The 10,875-nt window shown below is 42.2% G+C and overlaps 1 protein-coding gene across 4 annotated transcripts in view; it reads right to left on the minus strand.

The window, feature by feature from the left end:
* The window catches only part of sorcs1 (sortilin-related VPS10 domain containing receptor 1), a 119,004-nt gene that overhangs the window by 13,733 nt on the left and 94,396 nt on the right, over positions 1 to 10,875 (minus strand). For all 4 annotated transcript variants that reach the window (XR_014118157.1, XM_081700990.1, XM_027008405.3 and 1 more), the window contains exons 13-16: positions 9,658 to 9,749; positions 9,213 to 9,320; positions 8,117 to 8,234; positions 551 to 684 (exon numbers count right to left, since the gene is read on the minus strand). Coding sequence is in view for 3 of the 4 variants with exons in the window: in XM_081700990.1 (XP_081557116.1) it covers positions 551 to 684; positions 8,117 to 8,234; positions 9,213 to 9,320; positions 9,658 to 9,749 (452 nt within the window). In the remaining variant the exon portion in view is untranslated. The remainder of the gene's footprint in view (positions 1 to 550; positions 685 to 8,116; positions 8,235 to 9,212; positions 9,321 to 9,657; positions 9,750 to 10,875) is intronic.

Here is a 10,875-nt window from a genome sequence, read left to right on the forward strand (position 1 = left end):
GGAGCTTTGACGGCACTTACTGCACTGTCATGCAGAACCAACATGTGTGTACACACATATTCACACACACACTTCCAATCATTTGTCTCTCATCTTTGTTTTCCCTCATATTCTCGCACACAGCTGGGCGTTACACAGCTGACTAGTTTCCACTTAGCAGAAACAGCAACTAATCTAGCAGAGCTCCTTCTAATGCTAATCGTTGCACCCATGCCATGACGGTGAACTCTTCTTTTCCTTGTTTCTAAACCAAATGCTCCATTTTGTTTATATAAGTTTCCAATTTGTGCATTTTTCCGTACATAATTCATTCTGTACATTGTGTTTGTTTTGCTGTTTGTTTGTTTTGTCGCAGCATCCCTGCAGTCGTGACGGTATGCCACAGTGCACTCACAATGACAGTGCTTCTGATACTCCCCTCCTCCCCTCGAGGAGCAGACAGAGACAGACACAGAGCCACTGTGGCTTCTACTGAAACAACCAGCTCACAATGGAGCTCCTTTCTCTCCCTGTACACCCTGGGATGAAAAAAAAGGGGAAAATTACTCACCATTCAAAGTCAGACTCGGTGCAGTCACAGGGCTCCGACGTCATGGTTACTGAGTGTGTCTTACCCATAACGCATCTGGCAATGGGTTTCAGCTTGAGGTAGGTTCTCTTTACCCCCATGAGGCATGGCTCACCCTGCAAGCAGATTATTTGCAATCTTTGTTGTTATTCATTTTTTAAAAATGGTAAACATTTTTCTTCCGTTTAGATTTTGTCCCAATTTTCGGCTTCCATTAATAAGTTCGGCAGAGATAAACTAGATGAACACAGAGGTTTGGAAAGAAAAAAAAAACACAAGGAGAAAAGAGTAAAGTGCTCTTTTTTTCCCAGGTTTTGGTGGAGCCCACTTATGCTTCATGTATATTGCACTTCAAGTTGTGGCTTCTTTTTGTCTCCCCTGTTATAGCCAACTCAAACTGCTATCCCAAAACAGGGCTATTTGATCTGGAGGGACAGGATTTGAGCTAGGCTTGAATAAAAATGAGGCTTTTCCATTTAAGATGGAGGCACATTTATCTTCTTTCATCATATAGAGCTTCTACATTTATCAGAACAAGTGGCGCAGAACAGGGCAAACGACGGCACCTGTTACGTATTCGCCCACGGACGTGCCGATGGGATCTGATCCCCATTTTATTCCGATTCACAAGCCGGTGCATTCTCACTGCACATGTGCAGACAGGCCGGCGGGACGTGACGGCCCGTGGAGCCGCAAGACGGGCCAGACATATGTCGTTCCCCCCTGCGCAAGATCAATAACTGCAGTGGACCCTGGGGAAGAGCACATCACAGCTCGGGAAGGTCAGGCTCAGCCCGGCGCTGCCCACAGGTCAGCAGAGAGCCCCAAAATTGGAGCCTCACGGGTGTTGTATAAAGATGGAGACAGGAGCAGATTAGATCAAAGCCCAACATGACCGGCTGGAGTAGCGCCAACAGCGTTGAGAGAGAGGGAGTTCAAGTTCCAGCTGAGGGAACGGAGAGGAAAAGAGGACAGTCTCAGTGGAGATGGGATCAGCGGGCAGGTGGTGAGGCACCTGGCAGCAGTGGGAATTATAATATTCTAATATTTATGCTTTATAATCGCCAACAGTAAATCAAAAACACAATAACAAATCTGACAACACAAAGGCGAATAAAGACAACACAGCCAAACAAAGGAATCCCAAGGGCTTGAGGGAACTCGGGAGGGGAGACGGCACCACACAAAGCTCAGAAAAGCTTTCTTGAGAGAGAAAAGGAGACCCAAGAGGTAACTACTGTGATCCCTACCCAAAACACCAGCCTTGTCTTTTGTCAGAGCACAGAACAAAGCCAGAGCCTACCAGATGGCCCAGTGCCAGACTTGGCCCTTAGACTGTTGCAATTATTGGTGTTTATTTCCATCAAAGACTTTGGTATGCTTAAGTAGGTTTGGCTCACATATGTTTATGTTTATTCATTTAGCAGACACTTTTATCCACAGTAACTTGTTAAGTGTGAGGAAGTATGTGCAATTTTCCAGGGCATCAATGTGTGCGTGTGTGTGTATGTGTTTGTGTGTGAAACCCAATCAAACAAAATATGGAATGTGTTAAAGAATTTTGTAAATTAACCTTGTTGTCCATTGCGTAATAATATTCTTATTATACCACAACACATGGGGTAGGGAGCAGAAAGAAGGTGAGCTAAAGGAAAACATAGGGGAGCTCCACAGGGGAGCTGGTAGATATTCCACATGCTGTAAAGAGGTGTTGCACATAATACTCAGGTACTACATACAATTAACAACACATCGATTCAATTTAATGAGCAGAGTGCAAATGACAGGAATTAACAGCCACCACTTCATCTGGTGCATGCCAGCAGACGTAAAGTGCAATGCTGAGCAATGCACTGTGATATATGTTAAAGGATATACACGGTATATTAAGGGGTGAAAATTTAAAGCAATGAGCCATCATGATTCGCTGTTAATAAACCTGACAGACTGTGGGAAGAAACTATTTTTGAGGCAGGGTGTGTAGGTTGTAATCGGGGGAAACCTTTGCTGGTTGGGTACATGGTCACCAGCCAGGTGAGAGGAATCCGTAAAGATGGACCCATCCTCCAGCAGTAGGTTGCGTAAAGTCTTGGAGGTGTGGCAGATCAGACCCGGTGGTTTTTGATGCAGTTCTAACTGGTTGTTGCATACATCTGAGAGGTGGGGTTACCAAACCAGACCCTGTGATACACCTTGTGAGTGCACCCTCTATAAGAGTTCACTAGAACTGTGGCCGGTAAGTCCTTTCAGTCTGCCTGGAAAGAACAGGCATGGCTGTGCATTTGTAAAGCTGCTAAAGATGTTCAGAGACAGATAAAGGGAACGCTGACAGCTTGGCAAACAAAACCATGCAGCTGCTGTAAGCCACTGAGATTAATGAGAGTATGACAATTTCTGTTTTTCGTGTAGTTCACAATGAGCTGCTTTGTTTTGGTGGTATTCAAGGCAAGCTTGCTGTTGAGGCACCGGGCACACAGATCACGTATCCCCTTTCTAGAGTCAGGTCCATAATTATTACTCAAGTCTGACTGCAGTGGAGTCATATGGAAACTTATAGACCTGGCTGTTACGCCTGGCTACACTGTCTAGATTGAACGTGCTGATTCAGCATGCAGGCTTACGGTGCATCCAAAAACCTAAAAAGAAATTGATTTCCATGATTCCATTTTGCTGGCTTTCACAGAAGACTTTAGGTGTTATAGTGACATCACCGAATGAGCACCGAATCAGGATGGAGAGCTTGTTTAGGACAGGCTTCAGCTCCCTTTACTATGCAGGTGAAACATGCACCTGGATTGTTGCAAGCTTATCTGCTCAGGACCTTTAACACTACTAGTAAATGATGAATAAGGCTACACAGAAAGAAGTTCATAATTGATCTGGGTTTACCTAAGGCAAAAAAAATAAATAAATTAAAAATTAACAGGCAGAAAATAGAAAATGACTTTACTTTGCTTTACTTTGGGTCAAAAACATGCAAAGATTATAATTCATTCCATTTGATTCACTGTTATCCTGGATACGAGTACCAGCTGCCAGCCATTTAAGTTCAGAATGCATTATCTGGCCTTTGCAGCAAGAGCCAATTAGCTGCTTGGTATCTTAGGGTCATGGCTTCAAACTAATGTGATAGGCTTAGTTCATCAATAGCTGCCAGTAAAAAAGACAGCGCTGCCCTCTTTCTCACACTACAGCTCCATCCCTCCATTTCTCCTCTTTCTGTCCTCTTGTTGGCCCCTCCAGAGCCTTACGGGTGAGGAGACGAGCAGGAGATGATTTCCTGTCCTCGGTCTTCAGCATCTGAGTTCTGTTTGTCAGAAAGTCAAGTAGGGTTCACAGTACCAGGGGAGCGTAAGTGGTGTGATTCACAGATGGGAGAGGGACTTCGATAGCACATAAATAGATGAGGACTGGCAGGAGGTCGTGAGGTCCTGAGAACTTCTTTGCTTTGCAACTGACTGAGGGAGACACAATACAAGTTACTATATAGACGGCATATAACACCAGTGACAATGAATAAAATTGACTGCAGTATCTCACCTCTGTATGTGAAATGCAGTACAAGTTTAGGCACATATTTTCATCACTTTTGGAAATGCAGACACATCTCAAGATTCTGGGAATTCATACCTCAGGAAACTGGCAGAATTCTTACCCTAAATCTAAAAAGAGATCCGGGCTTATTCCTACTGGTGCTTCCATCCAAAAACGTATTATCCTTGTTGCATCATAAACTACTTGACAAATTACCACTCCCGGCTAGTGAATATATTCTTAATAACTGGTTAAGAGAAACGCCACCATCTTTTTAATAGTGGTTTAGGGAAATATCCAAAAAATCTCTTCATGAACAATTAGCTACAGTAATCAGAGGCAGTGACCTTTTGCTTATAAAAATGTGGAGGTCTGTTATAGAACATTTGCCTTCAGATCTATTAAAATATTATATAAAAGGTCAATATTCCTTTGAGTGGAAGCCACTGTAAATCAGATGGTCTTAAACTTAAAGCAGTGTGCTGCAGTGGACTGCAGTATAGAGACTTATATGAGGTAAAATATGGATTTGTGGTTATTTGTTTATTAATTTATTCTTTCTATTTTTCTTTCTCAAGTATGGCCCTAATTAGGGGTCGGGGGTTGGGGGTCGGGGGTTGTCAGTGGATAGGCGTGTTTTCCTTTGTTCATAATATCTACAGAACTGTATGTAATCAATATTCTGAAAACCAATAAATTATTTAGCTCAAAATAAAGTCAAAGACTCAGACTGAATATTGCGCACCTAATCACCTCAGCTTCAGCTCCAGGTTGTGGGGAAAAATGACATTAAAAGCTGTAATGTAGCCAATAAATAGTACGCTGACACAGGTCATTTTCAAGGAATGTAAAAGAGCGATGGCATCTGCTTAATGGCTGTGGCAACAGGCAAACTGAAACAGGTCTAGGGCAGTAGGGCTATTACTGTTAATGAAGGACACGATCAATATTTTCACACTCTTCATCACAACACATGGCTCTAGTTTCGCGGATACGGCGTTAAGTGCAGAAACAAGGCATACGCCTGTGATGCAGGCACATGTAGGCGTGTCAAATGGCGTTTGCTACTTTCATGACTGGCGGCAGAGGCACTAATCTGGCGCAGAATGATGCAGTTACAAAAAGGGTGATTGGGCTAGAATGAATACCTGTTGTGCAGGTACTCAAAGAAATGTCCAATCAGATTAACTCCTCTCATTCCCTTTAAAAGATGAGCGTAAGACAGCGACACGGTGCAGTGACAGTTTTGTCATGGCAGCAGGCATGGTGGAACGGCACTGCCGAAACAAATTCATGGATGAGGAAAATTGGTCACTGTGATGAGAATAAAATTTATGTATACATAGTTATGATATAACCAATGATTAAATTATATAATATTCCATGCATAATGACATGCCAACTATCAGATTCACATTTAAAAGTCACAACATAATTTTTTTCTTTATCAAGCAATAATCAAATCAGTTGTATTTAGTTAGTCATTTGGAAATATATTTTTAGTGGGGTGATATTCATGGTAAAATGCCCATTCTGAGACACAGGACATGACTTTATGTGCCTTATTGAACTGAGGAAGATTTTTGGGTTGTGCTTGTATTTGCAGGTCTGATGTGTTTTAAGCCAAAATGGGTTCAAAAATAGCAGCTCTGCTCAGCCATGTTTATTACAGCCCATATAGCAATAGTCTGAAGATGAGGACAAGCTTTATTTGGAAAAAAGTGCATTCACATGCACAACTATTGTCTGATATAGGTTTTACTAAGACAGTTAATCTGACTAGGATATGGAGATGTAAACTATACCATTTTGTTTAAAGATGTAAACAGAGCAACTTGACCCACAGCATTTTCCAATAAATGAATTATTGCTGCAGCAAGTGCACACAGTGAGAACAATATATTTTCATCTTCTGAAGACCTGACAGTGTTTTATAAAAAAAGGAAATGAGTAATGTATAGGTATGTAATGAAGGGGCTCTTCACACTTTACTTGATTCAGGGTGGGGATTGCTATAGTGTGCATGAGTGGTAATTTGCATTAATATAACTTATGTAAACACCATGTGTCCTTGGGCCAACAAAGAATTTAGTCAATTGTGTGCTTATGAACATGATGGTAGGAGAAATGACTTTGACTTCCCCTGGAATCCCCACGCCTTGCAGATTAAGGAAAAGACTGGAAAAGTTCTACGTTGATTCCATAGAGAAGCACTGACAGCCCAATACCCTAAAACTGCCATAAAACCTTTGTCCTGGGGGTGAGATGAGGGGGTCAGTCAGGAGGTGGCTCACAGACCACTGCTGCTGGAAGTAGAACCAATCAACATGGAGGACCATACGTGACAGGGTTATGGACACTGCTCACCCCATCCATCCCTATAAATCACAACACCTCATGTTTCAGGGTGGAACCAGTCTCTGATCGACTATTTTGGAGATGAGAAATGTGATCCTTTTGGTCTCCAATCAACAATTCTTGAGTTTAAACTTTGGTTCCAACTTCTCAACTGATCCCATTTCAAACTCAGTGGAACACTTGTCAGTAGACAGAATATTGCATGAAACAATCTAGAATAAGTGTACAGTTTTGCAAAGTTTCTACAATTCCCAGAACATCAACAAGGAGACTGACACTTTTCATCGGCCCTTTCAGTCTAACTCAAGGACAACACTGAATACTGAATACTGAACAGAAACAAGTTTTTTTCTCTTACAGTGTTGGCATGGTGTTCTAGTCTAGATTCTGTAACATAACAGAATAAGGGAAAGTTCTGTCACTGGTAAATTGTTGGACTGGTGCCACATTTATTAAAATGATTATTTACAAATAATAATAATAATAATAATAATAATAATAATAATAGCGTTCACCTGCTAGCTTTCTTTTTTTTGGGACAATTTTAAAATATATTTCCACAGATCATTCCGTTCTGCTAGATTTTTCACTTTGAAGGAACACAAATAGATATATCAGATGTTCCAAAACGGGGGTAAGGCTAGCTGGGCAGGCCAAACATTGGTTACATCTTCAAGGCTGCAAGAATTCCTAGTCCCTAGTGATCACAGAGAGTGCTTCCAAGCACCTCCTCTCTCATTCATTGTTGCGTTAGCATTAGTGATAAGCTGCACTGAAGAAAACTCTTGAGACAAATAAAATGAGTGGCACTTGATTGCATGGTACTCAGGCAGTGATGCACGGGATTGCAACAGATGGGCAGATCGTTGCACAGTTTCAGCATCTGTGCACCATCACTTATTGATTAGAAAGCATATGCCACCTCCCTTCCCCCCCACTATGCTGTGAAGACAAGCCACTCGGTTGGATGGAGCCATCCACTGTATTCGCGAGCAGCATTTCCGTAGATCCCCATTGTGAGCCAGTGCAGCCATGCTGGGGTGCAGTAGGCTGCTTTATGCCTGTCCATTTACCTCCACTACAGTTGGCTGGATTTGGTGGGTATGAAGAATGCCCTGTCTTAACCCCAGAAGTTTTAGAATTAGAAAAAAAAAAGAGTATTGTCCAATAGGATTTGGTGATCATATAACACTACAAATGGTAATAGCCTTTTGCAAAGAAGAAAATAACATAGATGCAAGCAAAAAGTCCAGGGAGAGGATTACATAGTATTGTTGCCGTAGGATAGAAACTTCTTGAGCTAATGACTTCATATACTGGATATATGAACCTGCATGTACTGGATCACTTGTTCGTGTATGAAATGTGTCAAATACTTCAGCAAAAGTACTTCACACAGAGCATCCCCTACAGAGCGTCCCCACAGAACGTCCCCCACAGAGCGTCCCCACAGAGTGTGCCCTACAGAGCGTCCCCACAGAGTGTGCCATACAGAGCGTCCCCTATAGAGCATACCCACAGAGCGTTCCCACAGAGCGTCCCCTACAGAGCGTCCCCACAGAGCGTGCCCTACAGAGCGTCCCCACAGAGCGTCCCCACAGAGTTTGCCCTACAGAGCTTCCCCTACAGAGCATCCCCCAATTCAAAGAGCCTTACCTGGTCATGGAGGTGCCAGGTCTGGTAGTCTGCCTCGGTGCACCGCCTGTTAAAAATAGATCTGAAGTCGATCTTCACCAGCTGCCACTCAGACCGATGACTGACATGGCCAAAGATTCTGCAAATAAAGACAGCCCTTCAGCCACTGGCTGCCATGTGCCTGGCCCAAGTCATTAGCGAGATTTGGTTGAACTGCTGATGTATGCTAACGATGCTGCCACTCTGGCTGGAATATGCATGCGGATCGTCGTGTCTCTTCTCTTTTAGCGGGCTGATATGCTGAAATGCCCCACAGGCAAGCTCTGACATTCTTGGGTCAATAAAACAAACCGACCCCAGAGCTCAGCAGCGGAGGCAAGTCTAGGTATGATGAAATAAGGACTGCTTTGTCCACAAATGCTAACAAGTGAATGAATGCGTATAGGGACTTGTTAGCGCTCTCACTTTTGCTTGATGCTAAATAGCTCAATATCAGCAGTTTTAGCAATTTTGGTAAAGACATCCTTAGTGAAAACATCCTTGGATAATGATAAGTATAAACATGCTTATCATACCTTTACATGAAGCTGATTGCATTTCAGGTGCTTCATGGATATTTGTAAGTCCCTCATAGCTCATTATATGAGGCATTTCTGAATAAATGGCAGTGAATTTTCTAAAATCACAGTGCATCCCAGTATACCCTTCTAAAGAGTTTATTTTCACTGGTTTTCCTCTAGTTGACTCAGATTGCCTGAAATAGGCCTATATGCATGGCTTGCCTTCTTCCCCATCGGGCTAAGTTTTGACCTTTGTCTTGACCTTTAGAGAGTGAGCCTGCCCCTATTTACAGCAAACCGGGCAAGGATGGGCAACTGTCTGTTGTCTTTCAGGATCACAGACACACACATGCAGCCACTAACACACACACACACACACACACACCCCTGAAAAGTAATAAGCATGAAGACCATCCAACTCACACAAAGATTCACTCTAACGCACAAACTCACAAAGATTCACTCAAAAAGCACATTATTAAGCTTTTCAGAAACACTTTTGAAGAAGCATTCTTCTCAATAATTTAAAGCTGTGATGCGCGGTTTTTAATACATACGTCATAATAAGAGTCTCTTCGCCTGGCTCGCCCAGAAGTCCATCCACAAACAGCGGCAATGAGGTAAAGCTGTACTTATTCCACACTCTCCCCTCATCAAAACTCAGCCTGCAGAGAAACACCACAACTGCGTCACACATGGCGACAATGCCTATCACCTTTATGTCCCACAGCAAGACTGCACTGGGAATACTGAATGGCCCACACATGCATAGATACCACAATAATTGAAAATATACATCGTCCAAGTCAGATGAGTTTAGCATATTTGACTGGTACAAGTCAACCTTCTGTTGAGGACATTACACAGCCCACTGGCTTTAATGAGTATGTTCACATTCGCCCAATTCGCATTCATTGTATGTATCTGTACAGCTGAATCGATTCAAGCAGCCGTATATGCATAAAGGATAATAAACGACGTAAGCTTGCATGATGAGGTTACCATAGGTGTCTGATGGGGAGGGGGGTATGTCTGATAGCCACTAGAGCTCCTCCTTGGTCCAGATATAGAACACTGTATTCCTCATCAAATATCTGAAACACACATGTACACACAATGGGTTTTCTTCTGTGTCTGAGCAGTTCTTTGCAGCTCTAATTATTGTTGTTCATGGTTTCAGTTATTTTGTTTCCATTGTTTCTTTAGCTGTTTTAATTTCTGCTTTAGGGTTTTTATTTGAGCTACTTAGTATACATCCATTAGTAAAGATTTAAAAGGAGTGTGCGGTCATTTCTGGGCAAAACTCACACAAAGCTGAATTGGACAAATTATTTTTAGAGTAAAATAAAACAATTTTTTAGACAAGAATTAAAATGTGTCTGTTGACGAAGCTGTATTGATACTAGGGTCAAATTAATCTTCAATGTGAGCTGTTTCTCTTTCAAATTGTTAACACTTTCTCGTTGCTTTCATCAATTATTTCACACACTTCAAAACACCTACCACACATCTCTGTGAACCTGCATTCGCACAAATGCCTAAATCCAAAATAATTCTCTTTAGACATGAAACCCGCATGAAACATGCGCATGAATTTGCCAAGAGATCAAAGCATACAGATGTAAGATGGCTTCAGTAATGAAAAATTGCCCAAAACATTTTCTTATAGTACAAATTCCACAGGCATTTACAAACAGCAAATAGTAAAAAGCAAAAGTGAAGTTGGGTTGGGAAGTCCTCACAAAGCCACTGACATGATACGCTTACGTGCCTTTGGAATATATTAATGTGCCAGCCTAGCTGAAAACATATTGCAACTTCTTGATAGAAAAATGTGTTCAAGCAAATATGAAATAATCTGTACGTGCACCTTGATAACGGGTGTGCCTAACAAAGAGGTCAGCTAGTGCAGATAAGTGTTTCTCACAAGTGCATGTCACTACGGCCTTGCTGGTTGCAACACATTAGGTAGCCTGTCTTACTCTCCTGTTCAGGTTGCCTAGTGAAGTTGTTTAACATGCTCCTGTGTTGTATTCATCCGAGAGACCAGATGAGTCGAGTTATGATGAGATTTCATCTCCTTATCTCCACAGGATGTGTGTGGCTTTCAGCCTGATTAGATTAGAACCCAGATCGCGGGTCCACCATGCTTAAAACAACGTTATTTCATAAATCAGGGCAACTGCAATTATGTCTGACAACACATCTGACAAGGGGAGG

The sequence above is a fragment of the Electrophorus electricus genome, chromosome 18, assembly GCF_041902795.1.
Source record: "Electrophorus electricus isolate QZ-2024a chromosome 18, ASM4190279v1, whole genome shotgun sequence".
Taxonomy (NCBI): Eukaryota; Metazoa; Chordata; class Actinopteri; order Gymnotiformes; family Gymnotidae; genus Electrophorus; species Electrophorus electricus.